The sequence below is a fragment of the Aythya ferina genome (genome assembly GCF_964211825.1).
Source record: "Aythya ferina genome assembly, chromosome: 13".
Taxonomy (NCBI): domain Eukaryota; kingdom Metazoa; phylum Chordata; class Aves; order Anseriformes; family Anatidae; genus Aythya; species Aythya ferina.
Genome location: NC_140311.1, coordinates 17,275,112 through 17,299,318, shown reverse-complemented (window position 1 = coordinate 17,299,318; position 24,207 = coordinate 17,275,112). Strand labels below are relative to the sequence as shown.

General features: G+C 47.1%; 1 protein-coding gene across 4 annotated transcripts in view; it reads right to left on the bottom strand.

Moving 5' to 3' along the window:
* Positions 1 to 1,727: 1,727 nt before the first annotated feature.
* The window catches only part of AMOT (angiomotin), a 60,885-nt gene continuing 38,405 nt past the window's right edge, over positions 1,728 to 24,207 (bottom strand). For all 4 annotated transcript variants that reach the window (XM_084535056.1, XM_084535059.1, XM_084535057.1 and 1 more), the window contains exons 7-13: positions 23,461 to 23,606; positions 14,107 to 14,256; positions 12,079 to 12,269; positions 9,775 to 9,897; positions 8,907 to 9,139; positions 7,838 to 8,062; positions 1,728 to 6,775 (exon numbers count right to left, since the gene is read on the bottom strand). In XM_084535056.1, the coding sequence (XP_084391182.1) occupies positions 6,675 to 6,775; positions 7,838 to 8,062; positions 8,907 to 9,139; positions 9,775 to 9,897; positions 12,079 to 12,269; positions 14,107 to 14,256; positions 23,461 to 23,606 (1,169 nt within the window). In that variant the 3' untranslated portion in view covers positions 1,728 to 6,674. The remainder of the gene's footprint in view (positions 6,776 to 7,837; positions 8,063 to 8,906; positions 9,140 to 9,774; positions 9,898 to 12,078; positions 12,270 to 14,106; positions 14,257 to 23,460; positions 23,607 to 24,207) is intronic.

Sequence of the window (24,207 nt, the reverse complement as noted above, 5' to 3'; positions counted from 1 at the left end):
GCTGCCCTCTCTGCCCCATGGAGCAGCGGCTAGCGGGGCCGTGTCACAGCCCCGGGCACCCCGACGTGCAGCACCTTCCTGCCAACCTCCAAAAACGGGAATTTAACAAAATTCACTGCTAGCTCGCACGGTCTGAACGCGATGCCTTTCAACACGAGTGAAATGGAAGCGTTTCACCCCGACAGCCCGTGCTGGGTGCTCGCAGCGATGCCATGTGAGGGCTAGGGCAGAGCAAAAGAGCAGCCTGGGGGCGCCCTGCTAGCACTGAACCCCAAGGAGGACAGAAGCGGACAGCACCAAGCCCCTTTGCTCTGGGTGCTGCGGACGAGCCCCAGACCCCGCTCAGCACACAGGTGGCCACGGCTCGCTCTGCCCTCACCCCTCCAGCACCGCCCAAATCCCTGCCCCGGCCTCTTGGGCATCAGCACGAAGAGCAAGCAAAGCACCGCCCCAAAATACAAAATGAAGAGCTGAAATGCTGCAGACCAGAGGGCTTCCCGTTATTTTCTGGTTCTAAAATGCAGCCACAGAAAATAGGAGAGTAGGAAAAACACCGAAGTTGCAGAGCTGCCCGCTTGTATGCTTTAAAAAAATGACCGGGGAGAAAAAAGTTCAGGTAGTACAGGAGGGCTCTCACATACACCAGCAGAGGTCTTGTGTTATTCCTGAGTTCTGCTTTCCTTCACAGGCATTTTAAAGCCATGAGAGGCAAAGAGGTGAGGGTGGTAAGGAGTGAGGGGTTGGAGCAATGGCTTTTTTTTCCTTTTAAAGGTTCTGCCAACCAACCAACCTTTTAATCTTTTTTCGCTGCAGCCTCCTGGGTCCGAGCCGTGCCAAGGGCCTGGTGTGCTCCCGGGGCGCTGCTCGGTGTCCCAGCTCTGCTCACAGCCTCCTGCAGATCGGTTTGTTAACTAAGGCAGCTACTAGCAAGCTTCTGTAGCTGTTTTTTCTCCTTTTTTTTTTTTTTTTCCCCCGTCTTGTTGTTTCTGCTCTGGCATGCCAGAGAGATTTATAGAATCAACATCAAAAGCCCTGAAAGTGTAGGGGATGCCTGTGCTAAGCTGACCGGCAGCCTCCAGATTTGTCATGCTGGTATTTATTAAAGCACTGGCTACCAGGGGAGGTTACAACTACGTTAAGATCAATTCCAAAAGCCAGCAGTGAAAATTGCATCAAGGCCGACCAGTTCCAGTGAGCACGGTCCCTGCTCCTTCCCTCTGACAGCACAAAGAGAGAAGAAAAATAAACTGGAGGCAAGGAAACACAGCAAGATGACAAGAACAGACGGCGCGTTGGGCTGCTGAAGGCTGCGCTGTAGAAATCCTCACCTGACTTCAGGCTGCTGATGTGCACCGGGACATTGAGGCAGCCCCAAGGAGTCCAGCCATAAGAGATGACCAGCAGGGTCCCCGCAGCTGGAAGCAGCAGCGAGCGGGTGCTGTTGGTCTCCTCATGACAAAAGGAAAGCAGCAGCCTCACCTGCAGCTGCAGGAGGGTCAGAGAACGATCCAACGGCGATGGGTGAGGGGAGAAACTGGGGTAACAACTCCTCTGTCCTGCAAAACCTCCGATCAGGGGGTTGGAAGCTTAAAGACGGAGGCCAAACGGCAGCAAGGGTTAGATGAGATCAAGATTATTTTTGTGTTATGGTCAGTAAGGTTTTCATACTCGGAAAAATTATCACAAGACCAGCAGATCGGTGGAAAAAAACAACCCGAAACACAGGATTCGTTCTTTAAAAACACACAAAATACTTTTATAGCTAGCTACAAACATAACGATAGACATTTACAAGGTATCTTAGTGCATATTTACACTTACTTTTTGTTTTCTTTCCTAGAATTAAAGCTGCCATAATCTTCAAAGACTTTAGGGCTGTTTCAACAGCTGAATTACAAAAGAGCTAATTCACAAATTACAAAATAAACTTAGTTTAAATAAGGAGGAGAAAATAATCCACAAGGTTCATTTCAATATAGATTTATATAGAAAAGGTCTTTCTCTTGATACATTTTCTAAGGTGGTGAGATGGCAAACTTTTAGTATTTCAGCCTGTGCTTGGATGGTTTGGAGCACAGCGTGAAGCAGCTCACTCGTCTCTGGCACTTTGGACCACGAGCGTGCTGAAAGAGAAACTGGGTTCAAGCCTCGTGCCCTGCAAAACCGTGACTCTGCAGCTGGCAGAGACCTGAACAAGGAGGCAGGAGTGCTGAGCTCGCCTCTCTCGGGGACAGATCCTGCTCTGCAGGCAGCAGGAGCTGTGGGGCTGGCTCAGGGAGCCGAGAGGCAGCCGCTTGCTGGCTCCCTGCAGGGGCAGGGTGTGGAAGCTGCCCCGCTCTGCGCTGGGCTCCAGGTATTTCAGCATCCCCACTGCTGAGCCTGAGCAGAGACCACGCTGAATGAAAGCGAGTGTTCAAATACCTCTGAATTTGGGGTAACACGGATTCTGCTTGAGTTTGCAGGGCAGGTGGGCTTCTTTCTCTTGGCTCTCAATAGTTTAGCGTGGCCCTAACAGTGTCGGACGCAGTGGTGTGAAACGGATGGGTCTGAATGCTCCTGAAAGCCTGAGAGACGATGCTGTTGGAAGTCAGACTCTAAAACAAACTTAGAATAAGATCTTTTTGAAAAGAAATGTATTTTCTTCATAAATACAGTACAATTACATTTTACAACGTCTTTTAACTTTCTAGACATGAAAACGCTAGCTTTTTTAAAAAAAAAAAAAAAAAAAGTTCCTATACAAATACATGGAAAGAGAACCCCCTGCCCACAGCCCCCGGCCCTGGCACGGAGCGGAGCCGCCAGCCTCCGGGGAAGGCAGAGGAGCCCAAACACCCCCGGGGTGTCGCTGTCCTCGCTGCCCCGAGTTTACGTGGTCACTTTAGAGGTGGAAAAGCGCAGCTCCTGCAGCGGGATCACGGCTGGCTCACGGGATGTGGCCGTCACACACCTTAACACGCCGCCGCGGGCTCGTGGAGCAGGAGGCATCCTTGGAAATGGTCCTGGCCGAAAGCCCTGCAAGTCCCCTCACTCAGGCAGCCAAAGAAACGAAGCAAAGCCAATGCCAGCTTTGTGCCTCACATTTTGTGGTTGCTACAAAAGGGAAAGAATTTAAGCTCCCTGACTGCACTTGCTTACCTTAGCCACCCTTGGCAGACTCCTGAGGAGCAACTCAGATCCCCAGGGGTGCTGAGACCAGAGAATTACAGCTCTGGACCCCAGAGGAGCTGCCAGGCAGGAGCTGTTCAGTTAATGACAACACCGGGTCGGATGGGAACAAAAACCTCCAGATCTCAGGCAGTGCCCTGAGCCTTCAAATCCCACAGGAACTGCCCACGGAAAGGGCTTGGGAGTTTGGCCAATCTGTACGCAGTGAAAGGAAAGAGGAGAAGTAACTACACTTGATTTTCTTGTTTTGCTCTACAAAGAAGAATATGTGGCCTTTTTTTAATTATTTTTAATAAAAGCTACAATTCTGCTTCTAATACCCGAGTTTAAGAAAAACTCTTAGTCTAAAATTTTGGTTTGCAAAGAAGGTCATTGCAATCAACCTGTTAAAAATCACCTTCTACTAGGAATAAGCTCTACAGAAGGAACTAGGTGTGCAGTTTGTCTCCTTAAAGCAGTTTGTTTAAAAACAAAATAAAAATCTGTACAGGGAGGCTGAAGACTATAGTACGCACCTTCCTCAAAGCAAGCAGCTCGTTTACATTCACATCAGGATGGCTCTGAGGAAGCTCGAGGGGAAGACTGCATTCCTGACAGTTCCTAGTTTATCAGCACAGGAAGATCACCTCAGACTTCCCTGTCAAAAATTTCAGGGGCTTTGCTTTTGGGAGAAATCAAAACTGTACAACAGGGCAAAGAACTTGACCTAAGGTCTGTGAAAATGCATCACTGGCTCCCAAATTCACCTCTCCTGGCACAGAAACAGTAAGGCTACCGCGATCCTGACGGCTTGCTCCGTCAGAGACCACCTGGCTGCCACTTTCTGAGGAGGCAGCTGCTGTGCATCGTCTGCATTACATTCACATAAGACTATTGTGTCCTTTTCTCTACAAAGAATACAAAAATAGATTGCAGCGGAGCCCAGTTTGAAAACAATGAGCTGCAAGGAGGATAAACAAATTGTTTTTACCTAGTCCAGCTAACAGCCAATACCGACTGGGGAAAATCAGTTTTCTGAAACAGATTTTATCTGTAAAAGATCAAAAATGTCCGAGGCACTTCAGAATTAAAGTGAATCAAGTGAGTTGGAATGGTTTGTCCAGAGCCCCACAGCTGCAAAACTTCTTTCCTACTGCTGAGAAGCACTTGTAAAGATGGAATTTTATTTTTTTTTCTGACTTTAGAAGAGCAGAAAAGTACTCAGATATCTCTCCTCTCTCACACACCCCAGTGGCATTTGATCTCCCCTATGGTTCATTCTAAGCCCAAACCACAAAATCTAATACAGAACATGAAGCTGAAAGGGCAGAAGGATGGACGTAGTGACCTAATGAGAAAAGCTTCTTCTGCATTTCCAGCAACTGGGGAAGAGGAAGGGAAACCACTTAAAATCACCCCGAGTGGGCATAACTTCATATAACAGGATGGAATTAAGTCAACAGAAATAAATGCAAGGGGTGAGAACAAAGAGGCTGGGAACAGTTTGTCTAGAAGAGGGTGGAGAACTAAATCAAATTCTTAGAATACCCTTAGAAAAGGTCTGCTGTACTCCAGAACATTGTCCCATATGGCAGAGACTGTCCAAGCCTTAAAGTGCAGCTCTGGAGTGGCTGACGCAGCGTGCTGAAGGCTGTGCAGCCTGTTGGAGAGGTCACTGGGCAAAGTCCGGCTATTTAGCCTTAGTCGCATCTTGCAGTAAGGTCAGGCTATTTAGGCTCAGTCCCCAGCTCACAACATACACATTCTACCATCTCGAACTTCTGTGGGTCCAGGAATATCGGCTGGAGAGTACTAGCAAGCAGTAAATTTGCCAGGGATGCTGGGAACTGCTTGCCTTGCTTTTCTAAGCGATGACCACTAGAAGACGAGCAGGATCCAACTTGGAGCTGATCTTTAGGCACTGCTAGGGTGAGAGAAGGCACCTCCCTCCATCTCCCAGCCCTCCACTGCAAACTTCACATTATATTTGTTGATCTGGTAAGGCCATTTCAAGGGGACACCTTATCACCAGTGTCAACCAAGTAAGAATTGAGGACATTCACTAGCTGTTGGATGATTAACGGCTATTTTTTCTAATTTCTGGAGTGATCCGAAATTAAAGTCTGGCTACTCTAACGTTGCACAGAAAGCTGAGGCTAGCCAGGCTCCTGACACATGACTACGAGCTAATTAAACATTTAAGCATTCAAGTAAAAAAAGGTTTTTAACAGAAATTAACATTGAACTGTTTTAATAAAATGCAAAGACAGTAACAAAAAATACTCGAACATTTACTTCTACTGGTCTTAGTATCTCCTTACAGCACCTGCGACTGAAGCATTGCTGCATTTGTGGCAGTTTCCACGGATCTGAAAGAGAACCTGACAACTAGAACGCGTAACTTCCTTCCATAATGCCTCGGGGGGGTTATTTAAGCTGCTCTCTCCAGTTAGATAAAGAAAAAAATAATTTGAAAGGACAGAATTCACCATCTGAAGCTTTACACAGAGCTCCTGTTTAAACCTCTACCTCCGAGGCTTCGCTATGTGAAAAAGCATCTATGATCTCCCAGAAGGCAGGACATACAAAGGCAGGCATGTGAAATACAGAGAAACCTGTAAAGAGGAAGTTCTCCAGAGATAAAGTTGCTAACACTGAAAAGCAACAGCGCTCGCCGCTTGCACTGCTGTCAAGTGGGAGCAGTTCCACTAAAGCCCAAATTGCGATGGCAGAAATCTGACCTAACAAAGCAGGACCTAGCCTGCAGAACGTCCTTTTTAATTTACGTAAAACATGAATGCAATATATTAATTACTATCCACTGTATAAATTACTGAAAAAGTATAAAAGCATGGCAAATCTTTCGATGCAACTGAAAACATGAAATGTGACATTGATCACCGGAGTCTTGTCTGTTCCTTTTTTTAATAGAAATAACACGAATTGGGGAAAAAAAATACCCTACTGAAAATGCAAATCTTTCCAGCCTATGACTGTGAAATACCTGTTCTGAGTTCTCACTCTGACTGCAAAGAGAAATCTCCCTTGATCATACCTCATCTCAGCTTCTTCTGAACACCTGTGATCTGAAACCACTAAGTGGTGCTGACAACTAAGTCCCTGGCTCTGATCATTACGAGGCCTTCATGCCCATCGTACTGCGTTAAAAGTAGACAATTAGCCACCAGCTGTGAGAGCAGGTACTTCTGTTTAAGACTTTCAAAATACTGAAATGAAATACAAGATGCAGTGCGCCTAAGTTCTTGTTTTTTTATCCAGACGTTACCAGATCCAGTAATTAAAAAATAAAGGGGGAAACTTTCAAAGAACAAGCGTTATGGACTTTTTTTTTTTATAATTTAGAACAAATTATAAATTAACCTGTTCATACTTTTGAGACATAATATACAAGAGCAAACAGCTGAGTTTTCTTTTATTACTCAGGTACTACAAATTTTTTCCCAATAAAAATGTCTTTTAAAAAAATTCTTGCTATTGTATCCCAGCTCAGATCCTGGCACAGCCTTTCAGATGAGGTATTCTACCATCTCTCCATCTGGGATGTCCTGACCCATGGTCTGAACAGGGGCTTTTCTTTCAAGGGTGCTGGAGTGGAAGAGTGGCCCATCTATGCAACGAGGAAAAACAAGAGACAGACAATCACAGCTGTAATGTCAATCACAGGCAACAACCGTGAGCACAGGATTAGAAAAATGAGGTTAACATTTTAAAAGTCACCTTCTGTCATTGGCCAAAAAACAGTTAACAACTTATTATTTAATAGTATTAAAAAAAAAAAAAAGCAATTCTGCATGTATGTAGCCAGACAAATGAAGATATTTTCTCAAATTCCCCCCGGGTATCTCCTGTTGATCCACAACAGCCTATAAAACTGGCACAACTACATTTAAACCAATGCAGTCAGTGTAGGCTTTCACCACAAAACCTGTTCCTGTCTCCCTCAATACCTATTAAATAGTATAGCATGGGCAAGATGCACAGCAGACCAGCCAAATTCACTCTTCCATAAAGAACAACACAACTGTAATGTGTCTGTAAGTCAAAGAGGCAAGGTTGTGTAATCTGCATCGATTTGGCAGAGTGGGCTGGAAAATGAGCAGCTCCTGCCAGCTCGGAGCTCTGTGGGAAGCAAATCCAGCCCCTGGGATAGCCACTGTCAGGTGGATCTGCTTACGGCAAGGCTGAAGTCGGTCCCACGGCTGGGACAGGGCATGAATGAGACAGTGTTATCATGGTAGCTACCTTCCCTTCTTCTCTGTCCTCCTTACCTAAGTCCCCTTTGCTTTGAATACCCACTGAAACACAACGACCAGTTTCTACGGCCCATTTTCATAACCTGCTTCAGCCCCACGTGCTGCTCACAACTTATTTCAGAGCAGATTGACTCAGAGACTGTCCCAGGATTTGCACATACCTGCTCCAGTTCTGCAACCCTGCTATACCTCCCTGCCCGGTGTGCCCATGCTTATCCTGCCACTCTTAAAGCTTTTTTCTTGTTCAATTTCGAGACTCCTCAGCCCAAAAACCTGCCTCTGAGAACCATCTGCCCTCCCCAAAAGTAAACCCAGTTTTCCTGAACAGATAAAGCTCAGGAGCCTGCCCTGTGGAGCAGAGCTGACGCTGAGTGAGTGGCAGGGGCCCCTCCGGGCGGGCAGCTGAGGTTCCTCACCTGTTTTGTCCGCGCTGTAGCCCAGGCTGGTACTGGGGAGCCGTCCTGGTGTGGGAGCTGCAGCAGGAGGAGCAGCTTTGCTTTGATCGCTCCCCCGGTCAGTCTGGGTGCTGCAGTCTCTGCTGCCCGTTTTCGAGTGGGCTGACAGCAACGGGGTGGAAGGAAGGACAGGAGAGGGCGTGGAGGGGATGGATTCCGAGCGATATTCTGTTCCCAGCAGAACACCTGTGTGGAAAAAAGGAAGGAAATTTCACAGTCCCAGAAAACCAACTGGAATCTGTTCTGCCCCTCTCTGTAGCAGTTCCCCTAGGGTCTGGAAGGCACCCTGTGCTTCAGCAACCAGCTCTAATTCACCTTTCTTGAGCACCTTTCACCACTGGGTGCTGAAGTAGCTGAAGAAAAGCAGCATTGTGTTGCTGCAAGTCAGCACTAACACCAGGCTTCCCTGACTCTAAGCACTTGCCCAGCTACGGCTGGGTAAATCTGCACACCCTGAGATCAGCTGAAAGAGACCTCACTCACCTCTCAGGGCCATTTGGTCTCGTAGGGAGGACCTGTGGGCCTAATTTCTTTCCAGGAAGAAAGACATAATCTAAGATTTGCTTTGATGTGACTCCTGTTCTCTAAACGATGATACTGAGACATTCCAGACAGAAGTCATGTTGGCGCAGGCACAACACCAGAGGACAGCAATCCCGATTTCTATCTGTGCTGGCTGCTTGCTGAAGGAGGCTTTACAGCTTCAGACAGCCGTAACAACCCACCTGAAAGCACCTGCTTGGGAAACTCTGAAAACGAGATCCCAACTATCCCTAAGGTCAGGCACCAAACCGAGTGAGAATTAAGGCTGAAGTATTTTAATGACAGAGCCTGAGATCAGAAGTCACCGTTTCCCCACGTGATTCAAACAAGAGTTGTGCCAAGTCTGTCCCACCTTGCTTGCAGTCAGTTTTGCTGCGTGCTAGGCCAGTCAATCCGGCTGTCAGACACCTTCGTCCTGCTGCTGCTCCTGCCTCCCCTCTAAGCAGTGACTCGCCTATCCGAAGGGCCACAGTTATTTAAAAATTACCTAGACTGCCTTTCCAGCTCTTGTCCTCCCTCTTCTCCTCCAGGATGGGAGTGCTGCTCAGCGTGGACGAATGGGACAGCAAGCCCGAGCCCGCGTTGGAGATGGACATGAGCGACTTGGCGGGCCTCATCGAGGAGAGCTGGTCGGTCTTCCCGGGCTCCTTGCGGGAGCGCTGCTGCAGCACCTTGATCATGGCGTCCTTCTCAATGATCTGAGCGTGCAGAGTCTTGATCCTTGTCGAGAAGAACAAATAACAACACTTTTGAAATCCTGTGTCCTCAGACTGAGACCTCAGCTCCCCGTGGCTATGACCTGAACTCCCCATGGCATTCAGAGAGGCACAGAGAGGACACCGGTGAGCTTATCACCCCGAGCACTGCCTGCTCACGGCCCCACCACAGCAGATGATGCGTCAGACTTCCTGTACGTACACGAACAGAGCTTCCCTGAGATGCCCACCCGCCTCTGGGTGCTGGAAGCTGCTCCCATCAGGCATGGAAGAGGCTTTGAGGCAAGGCTGAGAGTTATGGGCTGGGCATGAGACCAACAGAAAAAAAAAAAAGTATTTATAGACCGGGGAGGTTTGCACTGCAAAAATGGTGGGGAAAGCAGGTCTGTGAAAGTGTTAACAGGTGGCTGGAGGTCTGATGAAGATGCCCTGATGAGAGAAGAGGAATAAGCTAGATACAAAAATCTAAGACGGCTTTTGGATTGCTGTGCAGTTACTTCCTTGGCCAAACGAGCATCTGGCATCCTACATTGTTGCTACTGGTGAAAACCTAAGGATTTCTGGTTCTGAGGCATCTACCCAGATAATTCATTTAAAATCCCCGTCCTAAAGACAGATGGGATCGAAACTACATTTTACCTTCCCTCCATGTCAAGACACCTCCTGTTGGCAAGCAGGATCTCTTCCTCCTCCTTCTGAATGCGAGCTTCCAACGAGGTGTCGTAGCTCGGGTTAGGTGAGTGGCTGATCACCGTTGTGTCCCTGGGAAGAAGCAGCAGAGCAGATGAAGGACCAGCTGAACACGCTCCTTTCCCCCTAGCAGCACAAAATGATTGCTCAAAAGTAACAAACAGGAGCATTCACTTCTTTTTTTGAGTTTAAGCTGTCTCAGTGTCTTCCAGAATTCCATCTCCCAGTCCTAACGCAGGAAGGATTACAAACACATGCAATAATTGTAGCAATGGTCAATCTACTGTCCATCCCAGGCCAGGCTGTGATCTAGCGGATTCACTGTGAATCCACTGTTTCAACTGAAAGAATGCTACCTGCACTTCACATGCAGTTTTTTCCCTTCTCCCTCCAAAATAGGGTATCTAAGTATGCACTGAAGGGAGATAGTCACGAAAATTTTTAAGCAGTTCTAAGCACCTTGATCCAAAATACTTGGAATGAACTGAAAACAGTTTTAGATGGACTCCACACAGTGCCTGATGTTAACGCTGTGATGGGTGTTCAGTCCATTAACCAAAACCTAACGAGTATTTCATCCTACTTGTTTGCTGTATAGTCAGGACGAAGTCACTGTGCAATGCTTTATGTCACATGCACAGCATAAGAGCGTGTTACTGCCATAGCTATGCATTAATTTTTTAAAAAAAGTTCGTTACCAATAGCTCCAATTCATTGTGATAAGAAATTTGTTCCCTCAAACAGGAACAAGGCCTAAGAACTGTCTGGAAATGTGCATTTAACCCTACAAAAGTTCAGATCAGGAATGGCAAAGCACCAACCTGATGGGCACAAGAAACTCATCATCAAAGAAACCTAACCTGACCCAGGTACAGCCTGTGCTGTAAAGCAGCCTTCCTGCTACCTCAGCTTCCTACGGGGTGCTGTTTTCCACTACCAAAGAAAAAGGAAAGCAAAGTTGTGCACAGCACAGGTGAGGTTACCACCGAAATGAACGAAATCCCTCACAGCCTGTTTTTGAGAAGGCTACGCTGCAGGTACCAACTGCACAGAAACTTGCAGAAGCCCTGGTGCTGATGGAACAGCCTCTTCTGAGGGCGCTAGAAGGAAATGGAAAACCAGGGGTCGGCTCTTTCCTGCCTGGAAAGCGTTCTTGTTCATTTACCAAACCCGACCAGGCCTAACACGGCCCCTCTCACTCCATGACAAACAATAGACCAGACTCCTGTTTATCAGCACGTGCTGAAAATATAACACAGCCTCTCGGGACAAGCAGTAGCGAGAGGCTTTAGAGAATCTCTGGGGAGGCAGAGAACAGTGCACAAGAAACATCAATACCCCAAAATAACAGCCAGCTTTTGGAGCAAGATAAGATAAGCCTTTAAATGCTAACACAGCAGATCTGTGACTTCCCCCTGTAATTCGAGTATGATCTGATGTGCTAGGAAGCCAGCTGCGATAACATCCCAATTTGAATCTGGTTCCTGAAACAATCTAACATAAAATCTGCTGTCAAGAAGCAGAAACCAGTGATCAATGAAATTACATGTAAGCACTACCTGACATTAAAGAATTGCACTCCAATAACAGCTCTTGCTTGCCAACTAGCCGAAGCACTTGGGCCTGTTTGCAATCGTATTTATTATGTGCTTCTGGAGAGCAGTCTTGGAATGTGACCTTGTTACCAAATTTCAGACACCCCTTCCCTCCCACCCCCACAAGCACTGCTCTCTACACACAGCAGAAGGTTTTGAGCAGAATTTCCTTGTAGACGTTTCTGGTTAGTAACCATGTTGAGGACAGTACCACAAAGTAATTTGCAAAAACATTCTGGAGAACAAGCAAGCCATTCAGGGTGAGCGATGTGATTCACCAAGCTTACCCCATCCCACATGACTTCAGCAAGGACTGACTCCTGTTTAGAAAACAAGCAACAAAAAGCAACAGCAACCCTCCTCATACATCTATTTTGGAAGCAACAGCTTTGAGGAACGGCTCAGAACAATTCTAGTCTGGAAATGGTTCTTGCATGTGGGGGAATCTTCCCCTGGCAGAAAGTTTTTATTTGTTGGCAATCGTGCAGCTCCCAGGAAAAAGCTGCCAAGCTCCACTTGCACGCAGAAGTTTGTGAAGCCGTTCAGACCACAAGGAAAGGTATCATGGGAAGGTGGTATGACAACATTCCTCGGTGGGAAATTCAACATTCAACTGGAAAAAGAAAATTATCCCTGTGCTATGAATAGTCTCGTTTACCTCTGAGCAGCCACGGTCGCAGCTGCATCCAAAGCGAACTGCCTCATCACGCTCTCCTCCAGGTATTTCTGCTCCCACTTGGTCATGTCGGCTTCCAGAGCAAGAATCCTTTCTTCCTTCTCACGCAGGAGCTCCATAAGCGCCGTGGCGTTGTACTCCGACACGTTGGCAGCCTGAGATGTACCCTGACGCTGGTTCCCAAAAACAAAACAAAAAGAAGTCACAGGATGCACCTGTAAGGCTCGGGGTTGCTTTGTTTGCTTTGGGCTGAAAGACAGAGGCTGGGCAGGAGCAGCGCTGGCTCGATGCAAGAGCCCCCCAGAGGGAAACGCAGCAGCCTGAGCTGTGCTGGGCACACTGGGTGATGGTCACGGTCTCCTTTAGAGCTTAACCTGAAAGCCTGCAGGCACATTTTCAGCCTCGCTCTGTCCAAACCTGGCAAAGCCAGGCTTCTGTTTTCCAAACGGTGAGGCTCAGAAGTCATAACATGCCAAGAAGCACTCCTCAGAAAGACAGCTGTACTCATGCTAGAGTGCTTCCTCATGCCACTCCACAGCTGGTGGGTACTAACAGGCAAATATCTGCGATGGAAAACGCTCCTTACAGCTTTTTTCCATGTGCAAAGCCCCAAGTGAGCGCCAGAGAGCTGGATCATGCTACTCAGGTCTGATGCCTACAGCTCATCCATACTGCCTGAAGTAACTCAAACTTATTTCCAGAACTGCTCCAACAAAGCACAAGAACTATAACAGCTTTAAAAAGAAATCCAAAATATTAGGATATATAATGTATTAGGATATATAGTATATATTAGGATATATTGGGATTCGATTACTAAATCACTCCGATCAGTGTACACCTGTGGATTAAGTAGCCGGGAGTTAAAAATAATTTAGTTCTAAAGCAAGACTTGAAGACAGACTGCTCCTCTTCTCTCAAATCAAGAAAGAGCGGAGATTTGCTGTGTTAAAATTTCGAAGTGCAAACTTCACAGTTTTATATGGAAGTCTCATCTGCGACTGGCATGATATTTGACTTAAAAATAAAAAAGTTACTTTAAAAGAAAAGAAAGAAATTGGGCAGGCAAACTGTTTCGTGTCCAGCTCAGAATTCTGAAACCATGACAAGAAATTATTTTTTTGCTTTGTATCAGGTTCGCAGTTAAAAGCTGTGGGGTTCAGGGCAAGTAATCTTGCATGGTAACGTGGAAGAAAGCTTATCAAATTACTGTAACTCCTAGCAAACCAATACAAAATACAATTAATATTTAAATATCCGTTCCTACACAGATATGGCAGTCGAGGACTAAACATAGCCTGGAACTGAATGTGATTTAGCACACAGGCATAAACTGTCAGGTTTGTAAATTTTTCTGGAAAGAGGATGCAGGCCTGCATTCGATGCTTGTTGAAATGCATCACACTGTAACACCACCTAAAACCTCACATCGTAACACCCTGCACAATCTACTTCTCACTCATTCATTCCACTGAAAAAGACTCAAATTACAATTCCAATTTGCTCCACGGGAAGCTTCTGCCTGTTTCCATCAGCTACCTTTACGGAACTGGTTTTGTGGTTTTAGTAGGCTTTTTTTTTTCAATATGGAAGTTTTTTGAAGGGCCTCTTTTTCAGACCAGCTGTTAATGAATTTTACATAAGTTTCAACTGTGAGCAATATTTTTAAAATAATACAGAAGTAAATACAACCAGGTTACTCAAAGATAGAACACCATGCAGCGAGATGTCTGTCTGAATATTGTCAGGGGATGGATCCCTTATTGCTACCTTATCTACGTTTTCTGGTCAGAATGGAATAATTAAATCAAGTAAAAACCAACAGAAAGGCCAGCGTGATGATAACTACCAAAAGAAAAAATTGCTCATTTTACGTGGCCAGCAGGAAAGCAGCTAACAAAAGAAAAATGTGCTCATTTTGCATGATGGAGAAAAACCACTGCCCTTCTCTCGTGCGTGGTGTAGTGCACAATCCCAACAGGAGCCGGGCAAGGCAGGGAGGAAGGATACCTGCTGCATCCGCAGAGATTCCAGCTCTCGCTCCAGCCGCGTCCGCAGCCTGTGCTCCAGCTGCTCCCGCTTCTCACACGCTGCCTGCAGCTGAACCAGGGCCTGCTGCATCTTCTCCACCTTCTCAACGTAGACCTGCTTCTTCTTGAGCTGAAACAAAAGGGAAAATGTAACTGAAGTTAGGTAAGGAGAACAAGGGAGTCAACTTCTGGCCTCGTACGCATTGCAGAACGCTGCAACAGCAGCCAGAAGGAAAGCATCCAGTTGGAGCTGTCAGGGGGCTTCAGACTCCAGCCTGGGCTCCAGACACTCTGCGGGTTACAGCTCTTCCCCATCTCCACTGTCCTGCTAGGTTTGTTTGTTCTTGCCGTCCTCAGCATCCCCGTGGTAGTGACAGGGAAACCGAGGCAGGTATTTGTTGCAAATGTACCAAGTTGGGTTGGTACCAGAGGGCATTTATGTGACTTGGTGCCTGTTATCGAGGTAACTGTAGCAAAGACAAGGATTAGATCCAGCCCACCAGCTAAGAACAGGTTTTTTTTCAGTGCAATATTGAAAGCTGCTGGCAGGATCCCATTCCAGTCCCACTGCAAAAACAGGCTCAAGGTGTACACTAGACACAGCCTGGAGCTCTCCTCCCAGTAACCATCTTAGCACACTTCAGGCAGAATAAAAAAAAAATAAAATATGAAATTAAAAAGGTCAGAATAAACAAAGCACAAGCCTATTCTAACACACAGAGCGCTGCACTCACAGACGTGACTGTCTGTAACAATCACAGCTGGCTGGCCTCGCACAGCAACACCGGGGCACTGCATTTTTAGCTGTGGTTGTTGTAAACTCTGAAATACAACATCGTAGGAAGGAGGCAACTTTTCCCAAGTCAGAGCCAAAGCCTAGAGAAGCACCACAATGCAAAACACAGGCTCCCTTATGCGAGTTCAAAGAGCTACTCTGGAGCTTCATGGAAGAAAAGTCCATTGAGGGGTATCGAGGACAAAAGACGCTGTTTGGGCTCAGGAAGTCCTTCTTGGAAGCGGAAAGGGGTCTGGGAAAGTACCGCTGTGTGGTGGCCCTGTTCAACCAGTGCTCCTGGGAATCTGCTCGTAGTTACGGGGCAGCCAGGAGAGCAGACCTGCAGGACTTGGATCTGAGCGAATCGAGCCATCCCTACAGCACGCCGTCCTTCCCAAAAGGTCCCGCCACGTGATGCTTCAAACGTCTCCCTTTTCATATTCCTGTTCCTTGAGGCAACCCAGAGACTGCAAAGTGAGCACCAGAGAGAAGTCTCCAAACGCTATTAATGCCAGACGTGGCATCCCTTTCTTCTCTTCATAAAGTCAGCAGGCACCTAACCTCACAGCGTGAATGTCGCTGCCCTAGAGGATTTTCCCCAAACAAGTATTTTATAATAAAAGTTACAGTAACGAGTGAGTAATCCAGCCAAAGGCCTTCCCACCAGTGCATGTACAGCAGAAAGGTATTTTAATGCTTTGATTGCTCAAGATTTCCAACTTGTTTGGAATGGGAGGGACAAGAACATTTTAAAACAACTTAATATTCAGCTGCTACTCTGCAGGGAAAAAAAAATGTTGTAATTAATAGATCTTTTTATTCCGGGTCATCATGCTCAATAGCACCGATTTAAGCTTTGTCAGACTCCAAAAAAATGCATTTAATACAGAAATCCTCCTGAAAATCAGATCTCTCCCCCATTTCTGTGTGCAGAATTGAGGGAGGAAGGTCAGACCTTTGGTTTCTCGTTACCTGCTGCAAAGCACTGAAATCTCTGAAAAGTTTTCTAAGGCAGGTAACGCTCTTCTTCCAAAAGGCAGCCGACAACAAGGTTTTATTGGTTTCATAATTAATAAATCTGAGAACGTGTATGTGTGGATTAACTTTCTGGCCTGCACTCAAAGAATACCAAGTGCCCAGCCGAAAGAGAATTAGGACAGAGAAATTCCGCTGAAATGTTCACTTTGAAAGCGCTCCCATCAGCCCAACCTGCAGGTGAAGCGTTGCAACACGAGCTGTTGCCCAACGTCACAGCACTGCCTGCACATGCCTAACGCATGCACCAGACCTAAAGCACAGGCACGGCTTGCTCAGTGGCTTTTCACACGGAGTTTTGTTTTTCCTCCCCACAAAGCACACTTCATTTTCCTGCATCAGTAAAAAAATAACTGTGTTTAAAAACTTAGGGTTTAAACAGAATTAATTCAGAAATCCTTCAAATCATCTTTAATTTTGCAGTACCCAGATGTTCAGCGAGCTTTAAAGGCATGTATGTGCTCCAGACAACTCAGCTTTCCTAAGGTGTCGTGCCATAATTATCCTTTACATAGGAAATTGTTTTATTTCATGCACTTGCTGCACTGACTCAGTGCACTGCTTCTTCTGGCAGTGCCATTCATCGCCAGCTCTGCCACAGTGAGGACTTGCGAGGAACAGTTCACCTTCTGTGAACCAGGATTCTCTGCAGAAGAGGTACTAGCGAAGGCTGATTTTATTATTATTACATTTATAGGTAGTATTTCTGACTTGTTCTGACCTCTGGATGTAAAGAGGCCCAGAAATAATTCTCCCAAGCACAGAGGGACTTCATTACCATAAACGGAGAGTATGATGAAGTTTTCCTAAGACAGGAATTGGAAGCAGTTTCCTGAGTGTTGCCAGTGTGCTGCAGCCCTCAGTGAGATGGGAGGAAGGAAAAAAGGCAGCATGCTGAGGCTCGTTCTTGGTTGGCTGCCACGGATCCCCCACCCTCTCTCGCCCAGCAAAGAACCAAACCTGGCTGCTCCGTGCCAAGGGCCGCAGCAACATCTACCACGGGGGAGATGGCATCAGAGGATGCTGGAACTCCTTCCTCTGCGAGAGGCCTCGCAGGGAACACGTGCTCCAGATAAGGGCTCATTCCTGAAGCTTTACGAGGATGCAGTCACGCCCTCCGTCTGCGGGCTTACAGAAATGTGACAAGATGGGAATTTTCCTTCGGATGGTGCTGCATGGCACTAGGCTCATGCTCACGTAATGCAACGTTTTGGCCTTGAAGGGTGCTCTGAAAACGCAGAGCCTTCGACTTACATTCCAATCTGTGTTATAACACCTCTGGAAGCCCATATGATCTCAGCCAGCCGTGGTGCACATCTGGAAGCCCAGCGGAGCACTGCAGCATGGCTACATTCCTCCTCGGCATTCCCTGCACATGGCACAGCTTCAGTGAACACACACAACTTCCCCAGGTCATCCCTGACTGCATCGGGAAATGTCCTAGCCAGGTACCAGAGGTCAGGCTTCATCAGCAAGATTTTCTAATTCAAGCAGTTAAAACGAGCTCTCGTTTTCATTTGTCATTCTCCCGTTCACATTCCCCATGATGTTTACAAAATCTCTGCAAAAGAACTGAGCACAACAGGCAAGGCGAGGACAGGCTCTGTAGAAATCTAGCACACAAAAGCCTGAAGTGCTGCAGGTAATACCCCTAAAAAGATTCCCTGGCCTCCTGAGCAAGAATTTCAGTCTTCCTTTCCTCTTTCCCATGTCAGGATTGCTTTCTGCAGTTGAGAGCCAGCTGAGCCAAGCAGATGCACTTGGGATTCGGAGGCTTCCCTGCTCCGAGCGCAGCTGACCCAGAGAGCAAGCTGTTTCCAAGTTAGCCAGGAAGATTTATGGTCTGATAATGCCTGCACACCCATAGCCCCCGACTGCAGGGCTTCCAGCAATGCAGAACGACTAACCGCCCTTAACAGACAAGAACAAAATGATTAAACAAAGGCACGCACGAAACCTAGAAAACTGAAACTTTTCTTCAGTGAAAGGATTCTGGTAAGATGCCCTGAGGCACTGTAATGCCTGGCAGCCGCTAACCTGAAGGTTCCTCTGCTCCAGAGAGCTTTGCATGGTCTCAAAGCAATGGCCAAGCACAAAGCGTTCCTATCAGGACAGGGACACTTTGTTATTACCCTACCTGCCCAGCAGAAGAGGGATTCATATTCTAGAAACCAAACAAATGGTGTCGCTTCGTTTGATTTAGGTTTCTCAGCCACATCTTTGACAAACTGTGCAACTTCTGCCAGGGGTCTCAGTCCCTGCAGGCTGAAGGCTCAGAAGGCACGGAGGTTTCATGCGCATGGTGCAGGGAGCAGGGGCAGGCAGAGATAAGGAGCTTCCTGTGGGAAGTTGCACGGAGACAAGAGGCTGCAATACCCTCAGGACCAGAGCTACCTCTGCAGGAGAAGCGTGGTCCTGGCATAGCAGGTGAGGGGGAAGGAAGGCTCTTCTTTTGTGGAGATTCATTGCTTCCAGATGGGTTACTCAGCACAGAGTTTTTCTGGGGAAGAAGAGAGGACTTCCTGCCTCGCTAGCAATGATTCAGAAACCCTCCCAGGCATTTTGACAAACCCCACGATTACCCTCTTCATCTTGGACAGCTCCTATTTCAGCAAATTGGTAACACTCGTCAGCATCTGCCTGTCTCCCACCCACTATTTCTGATGGCTTCAAAGTCCTTTGTTTAATATATTCAGGGTGTTTTCATTATATTCTGGGCTTCTCCTAAAGCTGAAGCCATTCATATGCAGCTGAAAATGTGCTTCCCCACAAGAATGTGCCTGCTACGGCAGAAATGCAGTAAAGAAAGAAGGCAGCAAGCACGTTTAAACCACCTCTGCCTCTTGCAGCGGGGATGTATTGCTCTAGGATGCCTTTGAACCCTCAGTTTGTTTGAATTCAGGCCCAAGAAGGCGCCACTGGCTTCAGCAGGAATGCATGCTGAAGCAATTTGGTAACACTATCCTCCTGCAGAGCAGTGCTTGCTGCATGGGAATGCCATAACGTCGCCCCGCTGTTCGTTTGCCTTCCAATAAGTGAAAACTCTCAAAGCCAGCCCTGGAAAAGCACTAACAGGCAGAGCACGAGGTAGAGACAAAGCAATAAAAAGCCAGTTCTGCACCATTACACGAACACAGGTCATTAACAGAGGCAAGGGGGGGAGTTTTGTCTCCTGTCCACCCTGCCCATCCACGAACAGCTCTGTCCTGAAAGGAGCAGTTATGTAGCTCAGAGCCTAAGCACACAAGAGGGAAAGCTGCTGGAGACTAGGAATATCTTTTTATAGACCCAGAAGTGATTGGAAAAAAACAGACAAGCCTTCAAGCGCACAAACTCTCCTTTGGGTCTCTTCCCTACAAGCCAGAGCTCTGTTCTGAAATCATCTCGGATACAGTATGTGAAGTACAATAGAAGTCATTTGGAAACGCATGTTTCTACATTTCCCCCCAGACAGAACCCCCAGTGTTATCAGAAATAGCACACAATTTCTCCCCACAATAGCTGAGTGGGAAATGAATATAATATCCTAGCTCTGGTATCTGGTTTGTGTTGAACTCTGATGGCTGGAAGATCTTATAGCCCCCAAATACAAGCTGCTTCTAGAGGAGATATTTCACTCAAGCTCCTTCCCTTCCCCCAGCCCCTAATTCACACCCACCACAGGCTGTCAGGCTTTGCTTTCTATTGCAAGGTGTGCACACGAGGATGGCACAGTAGATAATTATATCTGCTTAATGGTAGTCACTATTTTTCAAAGCTGTCTCCTTCAGGCCCTTGTTAAAACGGTGGCTTTGTAAAGCAGCAAAGCAAAGGAGTACAAGTTAAACCACAACCAAAAAAAATTACTAATTTTTTTTTTTCAAACCGTGGTCTTACATGGTACAAATTAACCAGAGCAAGCAGAAATGACCAACTTCATTAAAGCTTCTGAAAAATCCTGTTTACAAAGAGCTTAAAAGCAGCAGCACTTGTAGCCTTTCCACCTCGTAGTTGTGGTTGGGCCAACGGCTTGGCGCAGAGCCCCCTGGTGCAGTATCACGAGCCTCGTAAGGACTCACAGAGGGCAGCCCTTACCTGGCCAGACCTTGCTGTGTCCCCCTGCAGTTCTGCCTGTGAGCAAAGTGAAGTTTAACCACCTGTCCTGCTTGCTCTCGAGGTGTTTGCTAGCAGATGAGGTGGCTGCCTGCAGCTGGGACCCCCGTGGCACTCCGTGCTTCAGCGTCAGGGACCCCGGATGCTCCCGCTGCAAATACTGGCACTGCCCATTTCTGGGATACGTGGGTTTAAGCCAACGTGCATTTCACCTCAAAGGTACACAATTTATCTCACAATTATTGCATGTAATGAAAATAATCTGAAGTTTTGATTTAAAAAAAAATCATATACTTCACTAGGAATGATTTTAATAAGCTGCTGACTTAAGCATTCCTGTGCAACATCTATGAAAGGGAAGGATGGAAATAGAGACATGAAAACAGGGGTTAATTACTGGGTATCTTTATGGCCGGTAGAGAAGTAGTAAAGTTTAAATATTACACGTAGACCATACACATACTCTGCAAGCCTGTCTGCGAGCATATTTAAGTGTGTTTTAAATACCCACCGTCACTCACTCTTTTTAGCACTTTGCAGAAATAAACTCCACACTATCTAATTTTAATGGCAACTCGTTCGAAACCCAAGGAGTCATTTCACAACTTCTGACAGAGACGGGAAAGTATTCTGAATACCTGCTTTTGCTTCCAAAAGCAAAGGCACCTAAGATCATTCCTTTCTCTATCACATTCAGCATGCCTTTATCTCTTCCTTCCCTCCAACTTGGATGCTAAAATCCAGTCTGTATAAAACTCCCCAAGCTCCAGAGGAGGAGACAAGTACCTGCATTTTACAGATGGGTGGTTTTGCCCAAACTGGCAATTCAGGCCAAGGATTTTAAAAAGAATGTGTACGTTCCAGTTCCAATGCAACATGTAAATCCAGCCATGGTGGTGACATATGGCTTACAGGTCTCATTATAACAGAAATAAAATATTCTTTTTATAAAGGATCTGGTGAATACAAGGCAGGGTAGCTCCGCTCAATAGGAAGTCAAAGCGGAAAGGGAAAAAAAAAAAAAGCTGAAAACTCACATTACAGGATGCAACAACTGAAATATGCACACCCCCCTCAGGCCTTGAGCCAGAGCGGCTGCCAAACCTTAACGTAAGAAACTCCACCCTCTTCTGCAGGACTAGTTTGGAAATTCCTGACAATTACAGGGACTAGCAACCCAGATGAGGCTGGCAGGAATAAAAGAAGTAATTGACAAATTGTTCCTATATCTTGGTCACTGAATGTCAGAAGCTCAAGCTGACATTTAGACTCGCTTCTGAACGGCGCCCTGAGCACCAAGCAGCTCGCCTGGCTGTCGTTCGGAAAGCTACCAAGCAGCTCGGGGATTTCTGAAGTTCCCACAACTTAATGCTAATGAGGCAACAAATGCTTCATAATCCTAAGCATTTCATTAAAAAGTGATTTGGGAAACACGCAGAAGTGACTCTTCACCCCTTCTTTTTTTTTTTTTTTCCTTGTTCCCCCTCACCTCTAGGAAAAAGCAGAGTTAATTCCTGCTCCCTCACTGAGACGCTTCCATATTTATCTACAACAGGAAGGGTGGCACTTCCTGCCCGCCCTGGGATTCGAGCAAAGGTTGGATGCAAATGACCAGAAACCTTCGTGCAATCTAGAGCAGGGCATTTCGCTCTCTATCGGCACAGGCGTGTTTGGGTCATGCAAATCTGGCCACATTTACTTACCCATTTTCCTATTCTACCTAAGCAGAAATACTTTGCAACAGCACTGAAAACAATTCTCCTAGTAAAATGAGAGGTCTTTTGAAAAGAAAACATACAATTATGATCGCCTCTGAAGGCTTCAACTTTGCACAGAAGCCTGACCTAGCCAAGTGCTGTGCGTGCTGGCCCCGGCTGACCGCAGCATCTTTCTAAAGCCAGCTCCAAGCATGTGAATGACCCCAGGGAAGCCACCAGGATGTCCTGTGTACTTAAAGCTGGTCACACGTGAGACTTTTAGAATCATTAAGGCACTGAAAAATCTGAATGAGAGGCAAGGAGCTGCCATACACTGCAGAATCAAATGACAACAGTTTGAGAGAGAGCCAAACGGGAGATCTGATTGTGGTTCTGTTTAAGTTCCCCTAGACCTAATGCTCCTCCAAAGCAGCCAAGGTGCAAGTCAGCCCTGCCAGGAAATGCTGCAGTCCTCGTGAAATCAATGGGCTTGTCGGATGTGTGCGGGGCTGAATGGGGACAGTGATACTTGAATGTCCCTTTGAATCTGCTCTCCTCTCTTCATTGTTATAATTTGTATTGCAGGGAAGCTGGCTCCCCGGTGAGGAACCACGGCCAGCGGATGCTCCAAATGGCCTCAGCAGTGCTTGCAGTGACCGTGAGGGCAGTCCAGGAGAAAGAACAGAAGAGCTACTGAAGCAAGTAAAAGCTCAGAGAAGAGCAGACTAAAATTAAGAAGGCACCTGGGAGAGAAAGAAGGCAGGCAAGATGAGACAGGAGGATGCTCGCTCTGTATTTGACCATCCCCCCTCTGCTGGCACACCGGGATCCTAAGCAGAAAGAGGAGGAGAAGCTGATAAAGGGAGGGTTTATGACAAAGGGAAGGCTTAAAGAGCGTCTCCAAAACGCAAGATGCAGGTGGGTGCAGGCAGTGCTCAGCTGAGGGGGATGATGAGCACCAGGAGGCAGGAAGATGGCAGAACTGAAGGAGAGAATAAACCTGCCCTGGAGGAAGTCTGCCTGGCCATGAGATTTCCTCCGGGGGCTCTCTATGGAGGAAGAGTAGGAGTAAAGGAAGCAGGGTCTGGGAGGGGGAAATGGAGCCTTGGAGAGGAAAGGAGTAGGCGGGAGGAAAGAGGACGGCCGCTATGACGCAGAAGGGCAGCAAGGTGAGAGCCACGTGCGAATGGCAGGGACAAGGCTACAAAAGAAACTGCTGTGAAAGCTGCCCTGCTAAGCAGCTCAAATTCATTATCCTCTCCTGGGAGGAAAGGGACAGAAAACAAGCAAGGTCATTGTCATGCCCAGCTTATTATGCAGGCCGGGCACACGCAGCGATCTGCACTGTGTACCACAACCTGGTGTGAGTGGAACACCTGGCAAGGGGACAAGCTGCATTCATTTGCCATGAGTTAAAAAGTCCATTCCGATCTGAATTTCTGCCAAGTTCAGGAAATTGCCAGGGCTGGGATTTCAGCCCCAGCCCGCTTTTATCAGTTAAAACAAAAAGAAAACGAAACATGGCTGCCTAGACGAAAGCACTCGCAAGGAAATTCAGACTTGTGGCTTATCTGCGCGCCGTTCAGTGGCTTAGCTAACCAACACAAAGCTAAGCCGATATAAACAGCTTTGAAGCAAGCAGATTTCCTTGTAATTTGCACAAGACGAACTTATTCCCACAGTCGCTTTCACTGGAATGCAAGCTACCCCAGCTTCTCCCCCCCGGCTGCCTTACCTCCTCCTCCAGTTTCACCACCTTGGCCTGAGCGTTGTTCAAGGCCTGGTCTCGGATCTCGATGTGTCTCCGCTGGTCCTCGTTGGTGGAGCGCGCAGCAGCCAGTTCTATTTCCAGTTTCTCCTTTTCCCGCTGCGTTTCCTTGTCTACCAAAACAAGGTGAGAGTTAGCAACAGACAGCACTCCTCTCTACCCAGCTTTTAGGAGTCCTTCCCCCCAGAGGTGGAGGAAAGATGGGGCACCTCGTGCTGGGACTTCTCACAAGACAGAGAATGCAAATCTGTAGCTATGGGGAAAAAAAAGCATGTGGCTTTGAAGGAAGAGAGGGATTGATAGCCCTGAAAAACAAGCACGGCACCTTCAAGTAACAATATGCCTCAGTGCTAAGCGAGAAGGTGCATCACTCAGTACAGTTAGGTAATTTGCTCTGATTATACAGACGGTTTGCAAAGCTTGGCACCTCTTCACCTCTGAGCTTTCAGCCCTGGAAAACAAACTGGGTGATCTTAATGTCCCAGGTTGGGGAAGGGAGGTAGCGAGCTTTTGTGCCTGGAAGACCTGTGCTCCTTTTCTTCACGCTGACCCTCTGAACAGGAAGGTTGTTCTGCCTGGGGCAGCTGCCCTCCTGCCCAAACACCCATTTGTCCCACTTGGCTGGCGGTTTCACCAAAGGACAGAGCAGTAAAATTCCTTGGTCTTCCTCTGCTGCCCTTAAAAACAACCCTCTGGGCCGGGACCCGGGCACCT